Source organism: Carya illinoinensis, chromosome 14 (assembly GCF_018687715.1).
Source record: "Carya illinoinensis cultivar Pawnee chromosome 14, C.illinoinensisPawnee_v1, whole genome shotgun sequence".
Taxonomy (NCBI): Eukaryota; Viridiplantae; Streptophyta; class Magnoliopsida; order Fagales; family Juglandaceae; genus Carya; species Carya illinoinensis.
The window spans coordinates 751,042-775,504 of record NC_056765.1 but is presented as its reverse complement, the minus strand read 5'-3'; the positions used below and the strand labels follow the sequence as shown (position 1 = coordinate 775,504).

The 24,463-nt window shown below is 37.6% G+C and overlaps 4 protein-coding genes across 4 annotated transcripts; all 4 read right to left on the bottom strand.

Annotated features, from left to right (window-relative positions):
* Positions 1-707: 707 nt before the first annotated feature.
* LOC122294614 (thioredoxin-like protein CITRX, chloroplastic) lies at positions 708-6,591 on the bottom strand. The gene is made up of 5 exons (XM_043103505.1): positions 6,562-6,591; positions 3,542-3,742; positions 3,111-3,233; positions 1,265-1,345; positions 708-1,150 (listed from the first exon to the last, which is right to left on the bottom strand). The coding sequence occupies exons 1-5, from the start codon at positions 6,589-6,591 to the stop codon at positions 1,034-1,036; spliced, it is 552 nt and encodes a 183-aa protein (XP_042959439.1). The 3' UTR covers positions 708-1,033.
* LOC122295107 (formin-like protein 8) lies at positions 6,567-8,511 on the bottom strand. Its single transcript, XM_043104158.1, has 2 exons — positions 7,629-8,511; positions 6,567-7,182 (listed from the first exon to the last, which is right to left on the bottom strand). The coding sequence occupies exons 1-2, from the start codon at positions 8,256-8,258 to the stop codon at positions 6,790-6,792; spliced, it is 1,023 nt and encodes a 340-aa protein (XP_042960092.1). The 5' UTR covers positions 8,259-8,511; the 3' UTR covers positions 6,567-6,789.
* Positions 8,512-18,048: 9,537 nt separating this feature from the next.
* LOC122293442 (U-box domain-containing protein 2-like) lies at positions 18,049-19,818 on the bottom strand. The gene is made up of 2 exons (XM_043102021.1): positions 18,619-19,818; positions 18,049-18,355 (listed from the first exon to the last, which is right to left on the bottom strand). Exon 1 carries the CDS (start codon positions 19,585-19,587, stop codon positions 18,643-18,645), a length of 945 nt encoding a protein of 314 aa, XP_042957955.1. The 5' UTR covers positions 19,588-19,818; the 3' UTR covers positions 18,049-18,355; positions 18,619-18,642.
* A 1,969-nt stretch (positions 19,819-21,787) lies between these two features.
* Positions 21,788-24,254, bottom strand: LOC122294449 (aspartyl protease AED3-like). The gene is made up of 3 exons (XM_043103184.1): positions 23,680-24,254; positions 22,736-23,210; positions 21,788-22,499 (listed from the first exon to the last, which is right to left on the bottom strand). Exons 1-3 carry the CDS (start codon positions 24,169-24,171, stop codon positions 22,144-22,146), a joined length of 1,323 nt encoding a protein of 440 aa, XP_042959118.1. The 5' UTR covers positions 24,172-24,254; the 3' UTR covers positions 21,788-22,143.
* Between the last annotated feature and the right edge of the window lie 209 nt (positions 24,255-24,463).

Here is a 24,463-nt window from a genome sequence, read left to right as displayed (position 1 = left end):
TAATAAATTTCTTTTCTTTTTTTTTTTTTAAATTGCGATACTTTAAATGTAATATTACTCAAAAAATAAAAAATACACTACTACAAAAACTAGCATTGGTTAACATCTTACTTTTACATTAAAATTCCTGGATTGAGCAAAGCTAAAAGGTAAAGGTGATACTTTTACATTAAAAAAAATACACTCACTTTCTCTCGCTTTCTCTCACTTAAAAATTAAGTTATTAATTAATATATAATTTGTATAATCGCAAAATATAAAAATATTAGAAAAAAAAATTATTATTAAAAAAATAAAATTTTATTATTATTTTAAGTAATAGATAGATAATCAAACATGAGAATCTCTCTTGAATGGCAAAGACAAAAATATATCATATAATTTTAACCAAAGTTTACATTTTCATTTGCCTGCACCAATAAAAAAGAGTACGTATGGTATCTGCTGAATGAATATCATAAAACGCATGGTAAAACGTAGAGTGAAAACCCTTGAATACTTTGGTGAGTTGATCTGCATCAGATGTATACGTAAAGAAAATAATTAAGCAAAAACCCAAATCATAATAAATTGATTTATTAGAGTATTTAATTAATTAATTAACCGAAAAATGATAGCTATAGTCGTAAGCACGCAAGTGCCGTATATGAAAAGAAATTAACTTTTTAATAGTAAACCTCACTCTTTTTTAAAATAACTGTGCGATATTTGCATACTCCACGACTGTATGTAGCATTAGTTGTTACTCTGATTCTGTCATATTGGGAACATATATACATGCATTACCCAAAACCAGATAAAAATATTTACTCACCCACAAAACCACCTTCCACGTATTGACTTCTAAACACAGATTATTGAAATTTGAGTAGAATGCACACAGATTCCTGCATCTATCAAAGGCAGCATCTCAGCCACATAAATTGCAAAACTCGAATTTAGGCGAGTAAAGGAATATATATACCATTACCACCCCTAAAAGCCAGGGCTCTCGAAATCTGTCTAGCGGCAAAATAATGTTTTGCTAGATCCTTCACATCTCATTATCTATTATATCCCGCATCATCTGTATTGGAATAAGCCCTTCAGTCCGGATTGCATCTTTATTTGAATCTGGACAGATAAAAAACAGTGTTGGCAGCCCTCGTACCTGAGACAAAAGGAGCTCAATGTATACAGAGAATTAACCATTGAGACTAGGACACAACAATGGTACAGTATGTATACAATTCAATTAGCTGCACTCAGAAAGGCAAATGGTTACCTGCATGTCACGTGCAAATTCAAACACATCATCTGTATCAACCTTAACAATCAATGCATCGTTCTCATACTCCACAGCAAGCTGTGACAAGATTCAAATGCAAGCATTACTCACCAGTTTGCAGATGCCAAATCAAATCATACTACAGTGAGGATTTCTCTTGAGAGCAATCAATGTATTGGTTTAAAAAATGACCCAAAAGCAACATAACGCGTTTGGATTATTTTGCAACAGAACAAAGCACAAAAAGGCTGCCCCCCCCCCCCCCCCCCCCCCCCCCCAAAAAAAAAAAAAAAAAAAAATTAAGCCATCAATCTGGAGCAGAGATTCTCGAAATGATGATGACAGCATTACTGTCAACAAATGATACTCCAAAATGGAAGATTATTTTGTTTTTTCTGTTCAAGAGAATGCTTTCTAGGAATAAATAGGCTAGCCACACGTCATTCATATCACATAAAGTAAAATTCTAAAATTTCCAATAATGTAGCATATCAGATCAGCATCATTAGCCAATATGCCATACAACAAAGAAACTAGTAACGTGAGTCAAATTTTTGAGCAATGAAGATGTCAAGGACAGAAGATTAAGACCTGCTATAGATTTAAAAAACTTCAGAAAAATTGCTAAAATTGATATTCAATATGAGAAGCGCACAAGTAGGACAAGGGACATAGGTATGGGAAAACAAAAGATACTGACCCAATAAAACATATAAAATTATATAAGGGGTAAGATGATCTGTTTTGTTGTGTTCCTAAATCTGTAGCAACGTCTTTCTCGAAGTAATTGCACGTTACCCAAAATATTTGATAGATATAGTTGGAGTTATGTAGCGTCTGTAAATTCAAGTCCAGAACTCAGCATTAGTGGCGTGCTAAAGAATTTATGAATGTTCAGAAATTAAAAATCAACCTCTCAATATCTGAAAAACCTCCTCGAGATATTCACATGACCTTTTAAACCTTCTAGGAAGGCAGGACATCGTGTTGGCTTTTATCCATCCATCCTATAACATCTGCTATCCTTTTTCACAGCATCCCATCTCAAAGTTCATTAAACTAGAAAGGAAAAAGCCCATATGAAAAGAAATGCCTAATATGAAGCCATTCTAAATCATTTAAGAGTGAAAATTAGAAACTGCAATCTTTACAAAATGAAGAGATATCCAAAACATTCCTTCATAATGATAACGAACAGCCATAGTACACAATTCTTTTTCTTTTTTATAAGTAGCCATAGTACACAATTCTGAAAATGCTATCATCAGCACCTCCATCAATTATCCTAGTTATCATTTATGCACCAAATTCAAGGATACAAACCAACTCATGGACACCTGAGGCACAACATTCTAAGTATTCAATCCCTGCTGAAAAACTAGTTCAAATTTATATAAAAAAACATTAACTTAATGGCATTAAAATATCTTTTTTGCACCCTCCAAATCACATACAAAAGGCCTGTAGTACCAATTTGAGAATCCACCAACAGCCATTTCCCACTGTTCAAAGACTGAAGTAGACCAGCCCGTCAAAATGTCAAGCCATCACAGAAGAATATAAAAAGCATCAATTCCTCAGAATCAAGCTACTAGTGGAGTATTGCAAATAGCCTCCTCCCCTCCCCCTTGAGGGTACAGTCTCTGTGGATTTTACAAAGTATTCTCTACCAAAAATATATGTATGAAGCCTCATGAAGATCGAGAGGAAAGGGAAAATCTACACAACAACTGATTTGAATGGAAATTAAAATTAGAACAGTTTAAGCAGTCAAGCATATGATCATTATAAATTGCACGCATGGCACTAGAGATACCACTAGAATTTCTTAAAAAAGCAATACCATTTCGAGTACTTGAGCCATTAAAATACAGGGCCCACACCATGTTGCATAGAAATCAATAATAAGAGGTACATTTCTTTCTCCCTTTACCAGCTCCTGAACTTCGTCGGCAGACAATTTCTTCTGCTCGCCCAAATAAAAAAGCGCATACATTAAACTTGACGCACAATTTGGATGCCAAGAGAAATCTGACACTTTAAACTTCCCAAAGAATCTAATCTCAATAGTCGAAACCAAGAATTTATCTTTCTACAACTCCATAAATTCTCTATATGCTAACATTTTCTTCGTAAGCAAGACGAGCAGTCAAGTTAAAATCCAAGCGAGAAAACAAACGAAAACTTGGTAGTTAAAAAGGAGGAAAAAAGGAACAAAAACGCAAACAAATTATGATAAAACTCAAATGGGGTTTTCTTTTGTGGGAAATATACCGCAAGATCGTCTTCTCTGACATACTTGCCATGAGGCGGTTGACAAAGCAATTTTCTAGGGAGTGTTGAGAGTGAGAAAGGTGTGTTCTTGGTAGTTGAGGTAATGGAAAAGAGTGAGTTTTGACGGTGGGTTCTCAAGGCGGAGTGCGGAAGAGAAAAGTGAAGAGGCGATGGGTAATGCCATGAGAGGATGGGAGATGTCTATGAGGTGTCGTGTGGATTTGGAGAGACCTTTTAGTTTTTGGGAGAATGACAGAGAGGGCTTAGAGCATTCACATTGGTCTATGCATATGCATATGCAAAGTCATATTTGTATAATATGAGCCTAAATTCATCTATATTAGATTATGCATCTTCAAATATTTGCATAGCTATGAACAGTACATTTACATGTTTAAAGATCTACTATTCACTCTCCAAAACATATTTTATTCATTCTTTTTCTCTCCTCCCACTCTCTTTCTACATATTTTACCTTTAAATATTTTACTATATATTTTACTCATTCACTCTCTAAAAAATATTTTACTTAAATATTTTACATATTTGAATATCAAACCCTATTAAAAAAAAGCAAAAAAAATAAAATAAAATGATAATATTTTATTATTATTTTGTCTCAAATTTGCATAAGCCAATGTAGAAATTTTGCTTGTATGGCAAATTGGATCTTCAAAAGATGTGATTTTACATATGCATATGCCTAAACCAATGTGAATGCTAGGAGAGGGTTTTACTGATTCTGGGCTTGGATTTGGGAAAACAGAATCTAGCGGGAGATGTTGCTCTTGTGTTTGGGACTCCGAAGATTTGTAGTCCTCTTTGGAACCAATATTTAATTTCTTCTTCTTTATTTTATTTTTTTGGCCTTTTTTCCTCGTTTAAATTATCTTTTTTCTCTTTCCAAAGGAAATTAACAAATGGGAAAGGCTATGTTGCTATTAGTGGGGGAACATTAATTTGCAAGTGTTAAGTTTGTGAAGCCTAATTTATTCTTGTGGCGACCTGATTTGATGACTCGACTCGATAATGATTCGTTATGTTATTTTTTTGAATGGATTTCCCGTAAGGCTTGGTCCATGGAGCGTAGTTTGGACAGATAGACCCAAGTCGAAGCAAAAGTTCGTTTGATGTTCGTACGATAGGTTGCTTGAGCGAAATTTAGGCAAAGAGATAAAGTTTGCTCAACTCTCACTCGAGCAAATATTAGGCAGAGAGATCACTTAAGGCTCGCTTGAGTGAATAACCCAGTAATTGCAAAATTAGAATTTCTTCCATACAACCATGTACATATGTTTATTATAAACAACATAGTCGGTCTAGAACAATGTATTTTGCCATTTTTCAAAATAATAAAATCATCTATAATTTCGTGAATGTAGACATGTTGCTGAATTACGTAAATTTTTATGTCATGTGATTTACTTTATTTTCTTGAATCTTTTTACACAATGTCAAGATGTTTTTCCTGCAATTTTAACCGATAAGAATTGAAACAAATCCCATGTTTAAGATATATTCGAAACACGAAAAGTAATTATTTTTTAATTTTTTTGAGTCAAGTCATTATTTCATAAAACTCTTTAATCCTTTATTAATTTTCAACTAAAAATATTTAATTTATACGGTTATTTAATTAATATAATTCATAGGGGTAAACTTTGATAGGGATAAACTCTAACATGATGTCCTTTCTTGGAATAGACGGCGGGATTTGATTTTTTTAACAACTTGTAGGTTGGGTGACGTGGTTTTTGAACTACTCTTATATCTTTTCGATAGGCATATGAAAACAACTACTCCCCTAATAATCAACCAATACACAAATTTAAATTGCATTTTGAATGCAAGTTTTGTTATTTTCTTTTGTTGCATATAAATGACTATTTGAAGAGAGACAAAGACATAGCATATGAAGTGCATAACATTAAGGGATTGTTTGGATTCATAAACCATCTCATAAAATCATAAACAATTCAACTTTTACAAATTATAAAATAATAATAATATTTTAACAATATTTTATTCAACTTTCATGTAAAACTATCTCATCTTATCTTACTGTCCAAACAGCCTTAGCTTTTTTTTTTTTTTTTTGAAGGAAAATGCTTCATTGCATTCATTAATAAAACGAAGTTACAACTGTGACTTAATAATACAGGAGAACCAGATTATAAGTCAACTAACGCAACTGCTCAGGAGCTTCCCCGTCAACAAATTTCTTTGTGACGGACATTGTCTAAACTTCTTCACCTTCTCTCCTAACAACAGTTAGAAGAGAAAGCACTCTGTCAAAACAGAGCTAAACGACCTTTCTTCCAAAGAAGAAAGGTACACCCACGCTCCATCCTCCCAAGGAGGAGGAGTACCACCACACTCTCTCCTCCCAAGGAGGAAGAGTACAAACACCTACCTTCCTCCAAAGGAGGAGTAGGACTAAAACCCACATTCTTCCTCTCAAAAGAGGAGTGGGACTCAAGTCTACTTTTAACTACTAAAACTAAGCTAAACTAACAAATACAAAAAAACTGGCTTATGGGCTGTAAGAACAAATAGCCAGTCCGAGACAAAAGCCCATATTGAAAGCTTGTGGGGGCCCAAACCCGTTAGGGTTTCCCCACCACATTCTGTATCTTCCCCTGCCGACCCGTATCTCCCCCAGCCCGTGAAGGTTCGCCCCGGCCCTTGTCCTTAGGGTTTCATCGTTTTCGACTAAGAGCCGCCGCCCTTCATCTTCATCCCCTGCGTCTTCCACCGCGAGATCCCCTCCACCAAAACTAAATGTTGTTCACGGACAATATAGACTAAAGCAATAATCATGACAAAGTTTATATATTATGTCTGTATCTCTTTAAATTGTGTACAATATTTGAATTAAGTCTTTTTTTTTTCTTTTTTTTAAGAAATACTAGTAATTAATCATTGTTCTTATCCCCTCTTAGTGGATTAACACTTAACATGAGACTTGATATGTAAGTTATGGTGCTTATCAGTCAATACTATGAAGCTATGACATATACCTCAATTTCCCTGAAGAAACAGTACTGCATTGCTTAGAGAAAGGGAACAGTAGAATGAGGTAAAGATGTTACCTTACCTACCATGTGATTCTTTAAACATTTATCCTAATATTACAACTTAGATCACCTTCAAGACTTTCATCTCTAGAAAGCTCCCTTCTTTTGATTCCTTTTTCAGTGTTAATACATGTCAATAATCTATACATACATGATACTTTAGAATTCTCATCAACTTCTTCCAATTCTCAATGAAGAATCGACACCTTTGCCTATGCCTGCAAAGAGTCTAGCAATCTCCAACTGGGTATTAGCAAGAATCTCTGTTCTTTTGAGATCCATTTCTCCTCTCTTTGCCTCGGCCTCAACTCTCATCCTCTCTATTTCCCTCATCGTCTCCATCCTTCCTTGCTCTGACCTCACCACTACTTCTGCTAGCCATCGTATGCTTTCGGCTATCTCCATTTCCTCCTTCCTTCGCTTCTTCTTCTTTTCCATTTTCGTTTTCATCCTTTTGGACCTTGTCTTGTCCTTGTCACTATAAAGGGCAGGTGTGCTGCTATCTGTTTCCATACGGTTCTTGTCGGATACTTGGTCGGATAATTTGGTTCCTGCTTCATCTTCCTGTTAACATGAAAGATTATACTTCATTAAATTTACCAAATATCAGTTGAACATCAGTTCCATCTAATTAAGGATCCTTGGAAACTTGGTTTACTTCGGCTTTCTGCTAAGAGAGTCCGTAAATTTTTTTCATCCAAATAAAATTCCAGATTCAAAACAGCGCCGCATGTTTTAAGGCGATGATAGACTGCCAATTGTCTGAAAAAAGATTACCAACAAGAAGATGGTGAATTTAAACCCTTGCAATTGAAAGATTCAAAGTCCTCAAAACTTCATGGAGTCCTATAAAAACAACAAACGATCTTAATTATGACAGTTAAGGCGCTCATGAAGCATAGGGATACTAGCTAGGACTGGTCAAGTAAGGGGTACGAAGGGAGGGCCATGCAACATGGGAAACAACTAGAACTGACAAAATTGAAGGAAAAAGGAAAAATTCCTCTGACCTTGACCGCTCTGTCAATACCATTGGATCCATGCGAGTTTTGAGCTGCTCCAAGTTGTGAAGGTGGCGGTGGAGGTGGAGGCGGCGGTTGCACCGCTGCTGGGGATGGCTCTAGTAACATTAGAGGAGCATTTGGTGGAGGTGGATGAGGAGGAGGTGGCGGCGGCGGAGGCGGCGGTGGTGGAGGAGGAGGAGGAGGAGGAGCTTGTAAAGGTCCACTTCCACGCAGCAAAAGGTCAAGACGTGGGTATAGTGGCCAAGAAGAGGCATCAGCAGTACTGGAAGACTCTGAACGGTACCTTTTCTTCATTGACTCGATCTTGTTCTTGCACTGAGTCTGTGTTTTGGGGGACTTGGTACAATTGGCACGCGATGAAACATGGCGTGCAACATCTTCCCAGTCGTGGCCCTTGAGCTTGGCTCGGTTTCGTAGAACCCATTTGGCTTCATAAGCTTCAAGAAGGGTTGAAACTGCTCCTTCACTCCACTCATCTCTTTTCAATCTATCATTGCTTGCAGCAGCAGCAGCAGCAGCAAATGGTTTCCTAATTGGAGAGTCTTCCTTGTTGGTGGCGGTGGTGTTATTGTTAGGGAGGAGAGATGGGATTTCTTGGTTAATTTCTTTGTCCATCTCTCCCCATGCTAAAACTTTTACCCCTGTTTAGCTGCTAACCTGTACAGACCCCTCAAATAAAGTTTAAGCATAGAACTGCAAGAGAGAGAAAGAGAGAGATAGAGAAAGAGAGAGAACCACTAGCATTAGAGAAGAAAAGAAAAGAAATGGCAAAGTACTAGTGGCCACCAAAAGCAAGAGAGAGACAAGCAATATTAGAGAGAGGGGAGGAAAGGTTATTAGGGTTAGTGGGCAACCAGGAAAAATGGTTCACTTTTGTCAAATGAATTAATGATGTTAAACTGGATCCTAACTTTTCTTTTTTTCACTTTTTAGGGGTGGTGTTATGTGATTGTGAGCATGCTGGTTTTATTTCTCTGTGGTTGAGTTATTTTGGCTGTTAGCGTTGATATGAAGCCAACCAAGACATCCACTTGTGCCTATTAGGGGGGGTGGTGGGTCATTCACGTGGGTGTGTCACCCACTCTACATCCCCATCACCCAATTCACTACCTCCACCTTCTCCTCCTCCACCAGCCAATGTGCTACCTTCACTCAACCTTAGCTAGCCCTTTTGATCTCCTCTCTCTCTCTGAGCATTGCTTTTGGCCTTTTTATGTGCCTTTTCTGAAAGTTTTGGTGGATTGATCATTCATAACCACTGGAGCTAAATTCTAATGGCTCTTTAATAGCATCCCATTGGCGCAGGGATTCATTTCAGCCTGCCCATTATGGTGGCAAATAGTAATATGCCGCATCAAGTGGTGAACAAAAAATTACTGCATGCCTAGTCATTGATGAGGAGAAACTTTGCCTTTGGTTTTGGCTTAATTCCTTAATTACTAATCTCAGATGTTGCTCAAGAACGTGTATCTATAGTTGATTAGCCTCTTGTACGTTTTTCATGCTAGCCCTTTGGTTCAAGATCAGCTGTCTTTAGCCGTGGTGCTGAGACAAGAAGGCACCAGGCAGAATTGGATTACCAAAACAGCAGTGGATATGGTAATTCGCCTGCAAATTATAAGTTGCATGTTAAACTCGGCCAAAGTTTGAGATCAGGCTTTTGTTTGGCAAATAGGAAAACAGAAGATAATTATGGGAGCGTACTGGGGGAACACCTGAAACAGTTAATGGGGAAAAAAAAATCTGTCCGAATTTAGTGGCCTCAAATGGAGAGGAGTGGACCTTGATCATCCATCAACTATACATACATACATACATACATACATACATATATATATATATATATATATATATCTAAAAGTCCAAAAATGCCGTTTTAACCCGACCCATTTCAAAGCTCTCACCAAGTCGTGCTTTTTGTGACTTGTGAGGTTTGGAAGTTGCAAGTGGGATGAGCAACTCAGAAGATGATGCTCTTCCAATTCAATTTTTTTGTAAATTTTAAATTACTGTATGCCTTTTGTTATTAAAGAAAGCTTACCAAATTATTATGCAAATGATTCGCAAATCATGGAAGAATTTCAGATGCTCTTTAGTCTTTAAACTTGCAAGATTATTTTTTGGTCAGGTTCTTTCAACTGTGCAAGTATAAAGAGAGACGAAGTTTCAGATTACAGTATGAATGCTTTCTTGTTGGCTACTATATATTAAGATATAAAATAAATAATAAAATCTATCTCTTACTATCGACTAAAACTTTTGGAATTAGTTGTAATTTCATATGGTATCAGAACAAAGGTCTATATATCAAATTTAATTAAATATTTCATATGTTGAGCCACCTATTGAAGGGGAGTTTGGCCGACACATGAGGATGTATTAATATATAAAATAAATAATAAAATCTACATCTTTCTATCAACTTAACCTTTTGAGATTAGTGAAAATTTTACATGGTATCATAGCAGAGGTCCTCAATTTGAACTTTGATTCTACAATCTATTCCATTTAATTAAATATTTCACATGTTTGACACTCATTATATATTCAGTTGATAGCGTTTGCTTTAGTTTTTACTTCATGATTTAAAAGGCATTAAGTTCTACATGCATGGAGCATGAATTTAAAGCTAACCATGATGAAATAATATTGGTCATCTTATAGTGCACAAAACATGACAAAAACCTAAGCATGCGTCAAAGTAATGGTGTTGTTTATGGGACTTTGGAAAATTTCAATTTTTAATAATAACAAAAACAAAAGGATTACAAACCTACAATCATTAAAAAGATTAAAAGCAAAAAGTGCCATTGGCAAGCCTTTGAACGATAGTTTGAAAAGTAGATGAAAAAAGGAAACAGAGAAAGTGGTAGGCTTTTGAAGATATTACCTAGTTAGTCTTTAAACTCTAGTATTGTTAGGGAAAATGAGGACAAATATTAGACCAAGTAATGATGAAAGAAGACTGAATCACTTGTGGGAGTTTATATATGATGGGATAAATGTACAAAGGAATAATAAGAACCTTTTGCATTAAATCTCCATGGAAGTTAAATCTTATTGATGGGTTATATATTATAATTATTATAATATAATTCATTACTTTAGAGGTTAATTGTTTCTGAGGTACACCAACTTTTGCTAATCAAAAAGCTAATTAATTACATGCAAAGTGGCATCACTACTCATCACCCAAATTATTAAATAACATACATATATATATAGGTCTCAGTTCCAGCCTATTGAAAAAAGTAAAAGAGAATTAGATCCATTCACAAATAGTTAAATTTTTAACAAAAATTTTATATGCAGATACTTTTACATATTCTTTATGTACTTTATTAATATGATTGGCTGCGTTATTTTTTTTAATATAAAATAACTGCTTTGATCAATCATATAAGTGAAATGTACAAAAAATACACAAAATTGACTGTAAGTAGCATAACTCATTTTTTAGTAGATCAGATGAGCCTATGGTTCTAAAAAATAAGTAGAGTTATAAATTATTCATTTGGAAACTCAAATGTATGGTAGTTTAGTGGAGAATAAACTGCCCATATATAATGGGATTTGGTAAGGAAAGAGTTTTCTTTGTTGGTGTTTGATTTTAGACCAGGTTCCTTTCTGTTTCCTTCTATTTTTTATATGCCACCCACCTCTGCAAAACATTGTCTAGTCTTAAATTTTTACTACTTTTTCCAATGACATGCTTTATTACAATTTACATTAAGCAAATCATGTACAAAAACTTACATTACTACAGCAAGGACTAAAAGATGCATGATTTGGGAAATTATAACCCAATTAAATTTGTATACATATATAATAAGACTATATGGTAAAGCCCTTAAAGAAGATATAACTTTCGAAGAATCACCCATTTCATTCGTATCTTTGTTGTTATTTAAGTCTCTTAAAATATGTCACATTAGCGCGTGTAACTTAGAATGATAAAATTTAGAACGAAGAAGAGTAATACGCTCAAGTAATTGAATGAAGTAATCTGAATAATGGGTGACTAATAGAATATTGGTAAATCTAAACCCACTAATTTAAGCCTTTAGTTGAAGTGTGATATGTCATTACAAGAAAAACGGGCTTTTGTGACCAATTTATTGTAACGAAAAGACTATTAGCAACTAAAATTGGTTGCTAATAGTCTTTTCGTTACAATAAATTGGTCGCAAAAGCCCGTTTTTTTTGTAATGTGTTTGATTAAATTAGTATCAAGGATGTTGTATGAAACACATGAATATTCCTTAAAAAAGTGTTGATTAAACTGTTAATTATGTTCGAGGGTCAGAAACTTTGGAACCAGATTGTCTTTGGAATAGGCCGTAACGGTAGTGGGTTGATATTATAATGGGCGGCTGGCATTGGTAATGAAATGATATTGTAATGAGATATTGGAATTGTGACTCTAGCTAGGCCCGTGAATTTAAGCATATATCGATCGATAGAATTAATTAAGCATATATACTTTTGTATAAGACTAATGTTAGTTATAGTTTTAAAGTATGTAAGTTTCTTATACTCTTTTTAAAAAAAAGTAAGATCTATTATTAAAAAAATAATTTTTTCATATGAATTAGATTTACCAACTTTTTTAAAGTGAGTGCGTAGGACTTGTATATCTTAAAATCGCAAATATCATTTCTTTTTGTATAAATAACATATTTGTAATGGGGCATTTGAAAGTTTATTGCAAACTCAGTTGCCTTTTATCTTTATTCTTGGAGGTTTGATTACCCTTGAATTGATAGGGTCTTTTTAATTTTATTTTTATTTTCTTTCCAACCAAACACACCTAATTCTTGGACCCATATTAATTGATATATGCTAGAATCCTTGTATATTAGAATAAAACCTCTCAATTTACGATGAGGCAGTGCCTCTCAATTTATACACAAGACAAAAGAATATTCTCTAGACCTAGTATATTGTACAGCTAATGACAGAGTAAATTACGGTAGATGATTTGTTGTAGTGACTTTGGAATGTTGTGGGTGCAGTGTTGAGTGTTGCTTCTTGCTACTGTGTTCATTGCATGGGGTCGGCAGGGAGTGTTGTTGCTTCCTGTTGAGGTGCTGCTGCATTTGCTTGCATTTAGTTGTTGCACTCTGTTGCAGGTCGTGCATTAGAATTGGCATGGGGTGCGTGCATGGCTTGAATAGCCCCCACTCAAGTCAAGCTGGAGTGAGTGTAGACGAAGACCTGTGCATAGCAGTTGGAACCATGCGGCAGATAATGGCTTGGTGAGCAAGTTTGCAAGTTGCTCTTTTCGTGAGATGAAGGCGACGGACAGTGACCTATTTAGAACCCTTTCTCTCTTGAAATGAAAATCAATTTCTACATGTTTCTTTCGTGTGTGAAACACTGGATTTGAATATAAGTAAATGGTGTTAAGGATACGTTACCATAATCATCTCCTTAATATTTGGCTTGATACATTGTCCTTAATTCTAGGAGTTTACTTGTACAGTTTATTCTTTCCATTTGATGCACATTGTAATTACCAATATATAAATGAATATCCTCACCATGATAACATGTGGTGATTTTGTAAACCTTTACATGGTATTAGCAGCCCTCTCAGATTAACCTCCACTGATCCACCTTGCTTCAATGGTTGCCAAAAACTCATCACCCACCCTTCTCCCTTTCAACACCATGATTCACATGGTGACTATCAAACTATCCTCCTCAAACTATCTCCTATGAAAAAGTCAGCTTATTCCTCTCCTTGACAGCCAAGAACTCCTCGGCCATGTGGATGGCACGCTTGTTCCTCCTTCACATTTTGACCCTGTTGGCTCTCAGACACCAAGCATCAAGCACTTGGCGTGGAAGAACACAGACCAGCGCCTCTTAAGCCTCTTGCTTTCCTCTCTCATGGAGGAAGCCATGGCTGAAGTCGTCGGCCTCTCCACCTCACAAGAGGTCTGGTTAGCTCTTGAAAACACATTCAGTCACAGATCCAAGGCTAGAGAAATTCGTCTCAAGGACGATTTGCAATTGATGAAATGTGGGACACGTTCGGTCATCGAGTATGCTTGGGCATTCAAGGCCCTTTGTGATCAACTCCATGCCATTGGACGACCCGTCAACAGCACTGACAAAGCCCACTGGTTCCTCCGAGGACTAGGATCGGAGTTCACTACTTTCTCCACTGCTCACATGGCGCAAACACCTCTGCCCACCTTCACCAATTTAGTCTCCAAGGCCGAAAGCTTTGAGCTTTTCCAGAAATCCCTTGATTTTTCTGTACCATCACCTACTGCTTTCACAGCCTCAAATCATGGACATCAACGCTCCCATTCCAAAAATTTCAATCGGCAACAACAGGGCCGAAATTCCTCTTCTCACCATGGCAATGGCTGCTCAAGCAATGGGTAAGGATGCCGACCACCACGTTGCCAAATCTATCGGCAAGAAGGACACTTTGCTTACCGGTGCAACCAGAGGTATGCACGGGGAGGAGAAGCTATCGGCAACACAGCTCACCTAGCAAAGGCTTTCAACGCCTCCTGCTCTGTTACTGGGCCCGAGCCCAATGATTGGTACCTGGACACAGGAGCTTCGGCCCACATGACACCGAATCTCTCCACTTTAGATCATGCCAATAATTATACGGGTAAGGATAGTGTAATTGTCGGGAATGGTGCTTCCCTACCAATTACTCACACTGGTACAATCTCTCCTACCCCAACCCTTGATTTATTGGATGTTTTAGTTGTTCCCCGTCTCACAAAAAATCTTCTCTCAATTAGTAAATTAACATCTGATTTTCCTTTCTCTGTTACATTTACTAATAATCTTTTCTCTATCCAGAATCGTCAAACGGGAAGGGTGGTGGCAACCGGTAAACGAGATGGCGGCTTATATGTGCTAGAGCGCGGCAACTTTGCTTTTATTTATGTTCTTAAAAATAAGGTTCTTCATGCGTCGTATGATTTATGGCATGATCGTCTTGGACATGTGATCCATTCTATTATTTCTTTTTAAAAAAAAAATTGCCATCTCTATCTTACCTCATTATTGCCTTCTCCTTCATTATGCGACACATGTCAACTTGCTAAGAGTCATCGTTTGCCTTATTCTCGTAATGAACGTCTCTCATCTTATGTATTAGATCTTATTCATTGCGATATTTGGGGTCCCTTCCCCGTCAAATCAAATTTAGGATTCATTTATTATGTGATCTTTATTGATGATTATTCCCGTCTTACTTGGCTATATTCTTTGAAATTAAAATCTGAATTTTATGACGTTTTTATTCACTTTCAAAAATTTGTGGAAAACCAACATTCCACTCACGTCAAGATTTTTCAAAGTGATGGTGATGCTGAGTTTACAAGCAATCACTTCAAAGCGCACCTTCGCACCTCGAGTATCAATCATCGACTTTCTTGCCCCTATACAGCTGCTCAAAATGGCCGTGCCGAAAGAAAACATCGACATGTAATTGAAACAGGCCTGGCCCTCCTTTTCCATTCCCATCTTTCTCCTTGTTTTTGGGTTAACGCTTTCAGCACTACCGCCTACATCATCAACCGCTTGCCCACACCGCTTCTTGGAGGTATGTCTCCCTTTGAGCTTCTCTATGGTTCCTTGCCAAATTATGAGAATTTTCATCCTTTTGGTTGTCGTGTCTATCCTTGTCTGCGTGATTATATGTCTCACAAATTTTTCCCTCGCAGCCTACCTTGCATATTTCTTGGCTATAGCCCTTCTCATTAAGGTTTTCGCTATTTTGATCCCACTACCTCCAAGCTTTATATCACTTGTCATGCTCAATTTGATGAAAACCACTTTTCCTCCAAAGATACCTCTCCAGGCCGGCCCTCTTCCTTTCTCCCTTTTTCGAATTTCCTTGAACCAAGCATGCCTCCTACTGATCCACCTCCATTGTCCCCTATGCACCCATTCCTGCCTATTACTCCATCCGGATCTAACCCGTGTGTTATTTGTACTGATCCTGTGGACGAGTCCTTGTAGGTTACTGACTCTCTTGCAGGTCCCTCTTCCCCACCTCCGGAGTCTCAACCACCTCCTGTTTCTGATGTTGCTCCTCCTCCAGCTCCTCTGTTGGGTTCTCATCCGATGGTCACTCGTGCTAAAGCTGGCATTTTCAAGACCCGTCATTCGGCGAATCTCAGTGTTTTAGGCTCCTCTGGACTTCTCTCTGCTCTTCTTGCCTCCACTGAGCCCAAAGGATTCAAGTCTGCTACTTAGAATCCTGTATAGCTCGCTGCCATGGATGAAGAAGTTCAAGCTCTGCAACATAATTGCACCTGGGTTTTAGTCCCTCGCCCCGCCAACACCAATATTGTCGGCTCTAAATGGGTGTTTCGGACCAAATATCTACCTGATGGATCCATTGAGCGCCTCAAGGCTCGTCTTGTGGCTAAAGGCTATACTCAGGTACCTGGTCTTGATTATACTGACAATTTCAGTCCTGTTATTAAGGCTACTACTGTTCGTGTTGTGCTCTCTCTTGCTGTCACCAACAGATGGCCTCTCCGCCAACTTGATGTCAAAAATGCCTTCCTCAATGGCATTCTTACTGAAAATGTCTATATGGAACAGCCCCCTGGATACATTGATCCCCGATATCTGACTCATGTCTGTCAGTTGAAGAAAGCTCTTTATGGCCTTAAACAAGCCCCTCGTGCTTGGTTTCAGTGCTTCAGTTCTTTTCTTCTCACCCTTGAGTTTTCTTGCAGCCGTGCCGACACCTCTCTTTTTGTCTTTCATCAATCCTCTGCTACTATTTATCTGCTCTTATATGTTGATGATATCATCATTACTGGCAACAACTCTTCTCTTCTTGACAGCTTTGCTCGCAAGCTCAATTCAGAGTTTGCCACAAGACTTGGGCTCTCTTAACTATTTTCTTGATTTGGAAGCTACTTCCATTAGTGATGGTCTCTCTATCAGTCAACTGAAATATGCCCGGGATATTCTGACTCGTGCCCAGTTACTTGACAGCAAGCCTGTTCACACTCCTATGGTTGTCTCTCAGCATCTGGTTGGCGGTGGTCCTACTTTCTCCGACCCTACTCTCTACAGATCTCTAGTCGGTGCCCTCCAGTACTTGACCATCACTTGCCCTGACATTGTTCATGCTGTTAACTCTATCAGTCAGTTTCTACATGCTCCTACTACTGATCAATTTCTTGTAGTCAAGCGCATCTTACGTTATGTCAAGGGCACCCTTCACTTTGGGCTTACTTTTCGCCCTTCTCCTGCTTCTGGTGCTCTTGTTGCTTACTCAGACGCTGACTGGGCCAGTTGTCTTGATACTCGTCGTTCCACTTCTGGTTACTCTATTTGTCTTGGCAATAATTTAGTTTCTTGGAGTGCTAAGAAGCAACCCACGGTTTCTCGTTTCAGTTGTGAATCTGAATATCGTGCTCTTGCCACTATTGCGGCTGAACTCCTTTGGCTCACTCATCTCCTTCATGATCTCAATGTTCCCATTTCTCACCCGCCTCTTCTCTTATGTGACAACAAGAGTGCCATCTTCTTAAACTCCAATCTCGTTTCTCACAAACGGGCCAAGCATGTTGAGTTAGATTATCATTTTTTTCGAGAACTTGTTATTGCTGGCAAACTTCGCACTCAATATGTGCCCTCTCATCTTCAGGTGGCCGACCTCTTCACCAAGAGTGTTTCTAGACCTCTCTTTGAATTTTTTCGTACCAAGCTTCATGTCTGTTCCAATCCGACGCTCAGCTTGCGGGGGGTGTCAAGGATACGTTACCATAATTATCTCCTTAATATTTGGCTTGATACATTGTCCTTAATTCTAGGAGTTTACTTGTACAGTTTATTCTTTCCATTTGATGTACATTGTAATTGCCAATATATAAATGAATATACTCACCATGATAATGTATGGTGATTTTGCAAACCTTTACACATGGCACCCAAATTGTCACATAATAACATTAGAGCAGTTTGAAGAGGGATACCAAGGTCACGACATAAGTGTTGAATCCAACTAATCTCTACTGTAGCATTTGCAACAGCTTTGATCACCCTCAAATTGATCTGTCTTTTCATTATATATAAATAAATAATTATATATATATATATATATATATATATATATATTTCCGGCCATTTCTTCCATTTTCATTTCAAACAAACACTTAACTCTTGGATCCATGCATAGAAATTGATATTAGAGTATGCGTTACGCCACGAGTTCAAAGTCATGGAGCTTATGCATGCTTTTCGTGACGAAAGGTGAAGTGAAGTTCTATTATTTTTTCCCCGAGCTTTCAATGCATGAGCCATGACCCCTATCATGCACTACGATATATAATAATATGCTAATTAATGATGCAAACATTGCCCTTCAGTACTACATAAATTGCACCTCAAACCATGTCAATGATCACGTACATCCTCTTTCTTAATATATATATATATATATATTTAAAGGAATTTAACAATAAAAGCCGCCGCCGTAGCCTCAATTTTAAGAAACCGTGCATCACATTTTTTTCGACGAACAGATCATAAATCCCAGTACTGGTGGATATAATGAATATAAGGGTTGGAGGAAAGGCCAAGGATTACAAGATAAGGATAGATTTGGGAGGATCACGAGCCAGCCGACAGAAGGACGATCGATCGATTGGATAACATCGAAGGTTTAAGGCCGGTTGACGAGGGTTTCGACCTTGATCTATACCCAACTGAAGAGGAAAGAAAAATAGGGTAATTAGGGTTCGATGTTCATCACTGATGATCGATGAATCTTAATATAATATTGATTAATTTGCACAACATGAGCAAAAACAATATTATACTCTGATGATCAAGAAACTCATCATCATTTCTTCATTCATGATTTAAAGATTATAAACACGATGAAATCAAAACAATGGCTTATTTATATATATATATATATCTTAAATGTACAGTTCTAATATTAACATAGCATACCAAAAAAACACACCAGATTTCATGAACTGAACTGTTGTTAATGATTCAGCAAATAATCAAACCGCTCGTCCCTCACCACACACCCATTGCTCCCACCGTAGAGCACCCTCAGCAGCGCCACTGCCTTGCTCTTTCCCTTCGGGTTCCCATTCTCCGCGACTTCGGCAATCCCCTCCACCACCAGTAGCCCCATCTCCCTTACCTCCCTCCCTAACGTCTCCTTTCCGCACCTCACTAAATTCAATAGCGCTGCCACCGCGTTCTCCTTCACCCTCATGCTCGACCCCGTCGCCACGTCCAACAAATCCAACAAAACCCCGACACCTGAAGCCTTCCTAAACGCCTCCTCACTCTCCTCGCACCCCGCGACCTGCGCTATCACAGCCGTCGCGTCCTCTATTATCCCAGTAGCCGAGCCTTTCAGTATCAGAGAAAACAACGGTCCGACGCCACCCAGATCAACAACCGTCTTGCGGTTCAAAGGGTATAGCGAGATACCAAACAGGGCTTTGAGGGCGTCCTTGACGGATCTAACGGCGGAGCGGGACTGTTTTATCACGTCGATCAAGGAGTAGATAATATCGCGTTTGGATCCGATGATGGGGCGGTACTCGTCCTCGATTAGGAGGCTGTGGAGAGTTGCGGCAGAGGACTGGACCGCTGTGGGGGACGAGGAGGAGGCGTGGTGTCGGAGCACGTGGGAGAGGGCGTCGAGGAGGCCGCGTGTCGACATGAGGGCGGCGCGGGAGGAGATGGAGAGGTTGAGGAGGGTGGCGGCGGCGTCATCCTGGGCCACGTGGGACGAGGAGTAGAGGGTGTCGACTAGGTAAGGTATGGCTCCGGCTTCAGCGATGATGGGGCGGGCGTTGGCGTCGAGTTTGGTCATGAGCCGGAGCTCGCTCAGTGCCTCTACTTGGGTCTGCTCCGACACCGAACTCAGCTTGGTAGTCAGGTACCGTACCGTTTGGTGCTTCACCTCCATGTATTTGTTTTCTTCACAAGAAAAAACCTTAACTATCTGAAAAATTCCTATGCTATCTGTTTAACTCTTCCCTCGCTGTCTCTCGATCGCTCTATCTAAATAGTAATATGTACAGTTTGCAAGTGTGGATACGAAGGAGAGCAGAATATGCGAGAGAGAAGTTGGCAGCTGGTTTTTCATTCATTTAATATCAAAGCATCTATACCTAATTAGCTCAACCTAACCCTCGAGTCTTCTGTACTACCAAAATGCCTTTTATTATCCGTTTGTATATCAATTATAGCAACACACCGTAGATATATACATGCATCAAATTTTTTATAAAAATAAAATTATAAATTTAATTTATTAAATCTATTTTATAATAATAATAATAATTTTATAACTTTATTATTTATGTATTTATTTTTATAAAATACATTTATAGTGAAGCATTCTCCATCATGACTAACCTTGATCTCTTCATTTTAAATCTTATAGTTATCTCTTCCCGCGTACTCATGTATGATTATAAGAAAAATGAAATTTTGTAATAATTTATTATAATGAAAAGGCTATTCGTAACTAATTTTAATTATAATAATCTTTTCGTTATAATAAATTAGTCATAAAAATCTGTTTTTTTTTGTAGTATATATATTTAGGACATTTTAATAATTTTATATATAAAAAAACTCAATTAAAATATGTCAATATAATGGATAAATCAGATGAAAATTTCAAATGAATAGATTTCTCTTATCGGTTGGATATATGAAACTATAAAAATTGTGAATTTTACGCTCTCATGCATGCATTAATTTCAATCTGATCAGTCATCCACATGCATAATGTCTTCAAGATACGATGTTTTGGGATCCGTTTCAAATTCATCGTATTATTAATAAAAAAAAATATTTTTTTTGAAGCAATAAAACAATATTATTGATCATTCATTGACGAGGAATAAGCTCAATGCAGTTCAGTCGAAAAGGGGGTAAAAGAAATGTTTTGAATTTCTTATACTACAGGGATCGGTATTTTTTGTATTGGAACAGTGATCGGCAGAGAAAATATATCAGTTTTATATCAGATTAAATATTGATCGTACTAATGCATTTCGGTCAATACTGTCCAGTTTTCGGTGTCGTACCTATACTAGCAAAAATTAGTGAATTTTTATAATTAATGTAAAAATTCTGATATTTTTATAATTTTTACTTCAATTCTCACATTTGAAAACTATTTTTTTTTTAATTTAGAAGTATTATTGAATTTTTTAAATATATATTTTAATTTTTTAAAACTCGATATTATTTTAAAATGTAATTTATATATAAATAATTAATTTATTATATATAAATTATTTCAAAATAATATTAATATTGAAATATTTTTTTCTAATACATGACCAAAACTGCTACCGTAACTGTAGTTAAAATATTGAGTAAACCGTAACGGTGTTTAAAATATTGAGTAAAAGACAAGCAGGAGATTAGGCAGACGCATCCTCTAAGTTCAATTTTAATTACCCCGAGAGAGAGAGAGAGAGGAGCGGGGGGCGGGGGACAATAGGCTAGATATGTAAAGGACACTTTCGATAAATATAAAATAAATTTAGATATTATTGACTATTCTATTCATATAAATTTTTATCTTAAAATAATTATTTTTTATTATATAATAATAAAATAATATGAAATTAATTTAATTTTAACTATTACATTCACATTAAATTTTTATATTAAATTATTCATTTATTATATTAACCTAAAAAAATATTTAATTTAGATATTTTTAATTTATTTAAATTTATCATGAATTTAATTTTAATCAAAAAATATTTAATTTATTTAGCTCATGAATTAAAATAGATACAAGATGAAATAATATTTTCTAGATATAAGACAAAATAATATACTATATTGGATCTGAGTGCAAGACGAAAGAAATGGAGAGAGTTATGTAAATTAATAAAATAAAAATTTAACCTTTGTACATAATATATCAAATTTAATCATTTCTTTCCAATTACTGTAACTAAAAATTATAAAATTTACTTTTACCTAATTCGATGCACGCAATTTTGATGTCTAGTATTCAAAAAGTGACATTAATTATGCATTTACATATTCAGATAAGAATGCTCTTAGCCGGCCCATGACTATCACTTTAACAACTCTTTAAAATATAGATAAAATGATAGCAAAAGCAAAAGCAATTTGAAAGCAAAAGCCATGGAAGTCTGGCAAATATATCACCCGTGACATCGCACGTTATCTACTAAAAGTAACCATCCACTTAAAATACAAAACATTGAGTACCGCTACATAGAATGCGCGACACAACCAGCACAAAGCTACAGTCATGATCACTTCAACATGGATATACTACGTACTGACCCAAGCCATTTAAACAGTTAAGAGATAAACCCAGAAAGATTTGTACAAAGACAAATCTAAACAAATCTTAAAAAAAAAAAAAAAAAAAGAGAGAGAGAGCACCAAAATGCACAGCACACTCCACCGCTAATCACGACCTGAGAGGCATAAGAACCCAACAAAATTAATTAATAAATTAGGTGCAGCGCTCACGGGAGACGCCAAGCCTCGAGTTGGGCACGTCGAAAAGCACACGGTGGTTCTGTTGTTGCATATTGGCTATCACATTAAGCACCGAGTTGACGTTGTCGGGTGCCGCTGCCATGGCCAAGCATGAGATGCTGCCCGCTGTGCTGTGGATCAAAAGGTTGTCTGCTCCGAGACTCATATTTAACCCTGGGAACATGAATGTTACTGTGGGCGCAACAATGTTGCCCGAGTAGCATGTGTCGAAGCCACCTAGAGATATCACGTTTACGTTCTTGACTCGCCTCCGGAACTCGTTTCTCACCGCGACGTACGCCGGCTCGACAAGCCTGGTAAACACAGTGCCTGCAGATTGCAGCAACAGATTTTATTGTACATGTCAAATTTTTTCAGCTCATACGTGCAAACACCGGGAAGACACGAAAGACACTTTGCAGGGAATCTTGATCTAAAATGCTGCGCATGTGATGTTGTAAAATCCCCGTGTTTTGAGGTTAAAAATATCAAGTAAATCCTGTGGTAAGTAATCATGCACTAAATGAGTACAAAGAACAACTGTTTGAGTATATAAAGAACATTACCAGAATCAATGACGGTCCCTGCCCCAGTTGTGGGATTGAACGCCAAAGCACTAGGTGGAATGTCGACGACTTTCCGTCCAACCTTTATTGCAACTAGTTTCACATAGTACAGTGAAGATCTTCTAGGGTTTTTGAGCAAGGGAGTGTACTTAAGTCTTATTGGCTGCCCGACGGTCCCGAGCCTCAAAGACCCAGAGAAATTGGGGGACTTGAAGCTAGGTAAGCAGTATGAAAATGTAGATTTGTAGAGGTTGTGAGTCTGGGAAAGAAGTGAGAGTGGCCCTCGACCCAGACCCAAGAGTCCCTGTGGTGGCACCGAACTGCCCGTGGTTTTCTGTATGCAACCGAAGGTGTAGTAAGGGATGGAGTCATCGGCTAGGGTGATGTTGTCCTGTGACAGGTTAGCCGCTATGGAGGAGCCGCCGTAGGTCAAGTTGAAACTACACGCGTTGGCAGTGCAAGTGGGTTTAGGTACCTGCAGAAATGATCAGCTTCACAGATGTTACTTCTCTCCTCTGGATAACTACAAAGTAACAATTATTCACCCGTGAATTTTGGGTTGGAGACATCACACCAAAAAAAAAAAAAAAGGAGGGAAGTCCGAGGGGCTTGTGGATTAGCTAAAAAGTCACATGGATCAATTATTAGAACTATATCATTTATGCATTGCAGCAGAGCGAATGTGCACGTCCTTTTCGTAGTAAATGGACCTGAAATTGGGCCCGCAATAATAATATCCAATTGCTGCAGCTGACTCGAGTCTCGAGGGATAAAACCAAAATCATGAGAACGAATTACCTACCAAAACCGTGGACAAAACTAAGAGTAAAAGGCCTAGCACTATGATCTGTTTTTTTGTTTAAAGCAGCAATGTGATGTGTTTAACCTGCAGCATTGTAAGATTTTCTTCTTCTAAGTGTGAATTAGTAAAAAAAACAGTGTACCTGCTTGCACTGAGGTGCTTGGCAACCGAGGGTCTTGAAACTAGTGGACTTGTCAGCGGCAAAAAATGCTGATGAGCACCCTAAACAGCCGGTGCAAGGTATCCAGGCAGCATCATTGCTGGTGTCCATGGCCAAGAGGAAGGTCTGGGCTGGTGTTCCAACCTTGGCCCTCACAATATACGTGGGGCTCTGTATAATCTGCCGGCCAGAGGCAACCGGCACGAAAGATTTCCTGCCAGTGCCCACCAAGCTGGAAAAGTATTGGAGCCTGGCCTGGTCTTTGGCCTGCATTTGGAGCACACTCTCCTCCCATGACAGTGGCTCTGAGGGCCTGAACGGGGAGCATGGGCTGGAAACGTGGAAGACTTGGAGGGTTGAGCCTTGGTCCGATGTGTCACATTTTGGGTTGAGACCTTGGACGAGGGAAATGCAGAGGAGGAGGGCTAGTGAGAAGAGATGGGGTAGTAGAGAAAGGGTTGAGCTCGTAGCCATGACTGGTTTTGAGGGTGAGTTGAGCTTTGATATTGGTTTATTGTGGTAAAGAGAAAATGTGTATATATAGCTGCAAAAGCTCAGTGTTTATGGGCGTCGGTGTGGGTATGGGTGTGCTTGGCTGTCCCTTTTTTTAAGTACGTTTTTATTTTTTTTGTGGATCGCTCTTGGATTGAGAAATTGTCTATTTTATTTTATTTTATTTTATCTTATTTTATTATTATAATTTTTTTAAATTTTTATATAAAATATAATAAATAATTTAATTATTTTAAATTTAAATTTAATTTTT

Coding starts and splice junctions, on each gene's coding strand:
- LOC122294449 (XM_043103184.1), bottom strand. CDS start 24,171: ATGGCTACGAGCTCAACCCTTTCTCTACTACCCCATCTCTTCTCACTA. Junction 23,211..23,679: donor AAGCACCTCAGTGCAAGCAG/GTACACTGTTTT, acceptor TCATTTCTGCAG/GTACCTAAACCCACTTGCAC. Junction 22,500..22,735: donor AGGGACCGTCATTGATTCTG/GTAATGTTCTTT, acceptor TGCAATCTGCAG/GCACTGTGTTTACCAGGCTT.
- LOC122293442 (XM_043102021.1), bottom strand. CDS start 19,587: ATGGAGGTGAAGCACCAAACGGTACGGTACCTGACTACCAAGCTGAGT.
- LOC122295107 (XM_043104158.1), bottom strand. CDS start 8,258: ATGGACAAAGAAATTAACCAAGAAATCCCATCTCTCCTCCCTAACAAT. Junction 7,183..7,628: donor GTATTGACAGAGCGGTCAAG/GTCAGAGGAATT, acceptor TCATGTTAACAG/GAAGATGAAGCAGGAACCAA.
- LOC122294614 (XM_043103505.1), bottom strand. CDS start 6,591: ATGCAGTACTGTTTCTTCAGGGAAATTGAG. Junction 3,743..6,561: donor GTTTCTTCAGGGAAATTGAG/GTATATGTCATA, acceptor GACACCTCATAG/ACATCTCCCATCCTCTCATG. Junction 1,346..3,110: donor TGGCTCAAGTACTCGAAATG/GTATTGCTTTTT, acceptor ATCTTGTCACAG/CTTGCTGTGGAGTATGAGAA.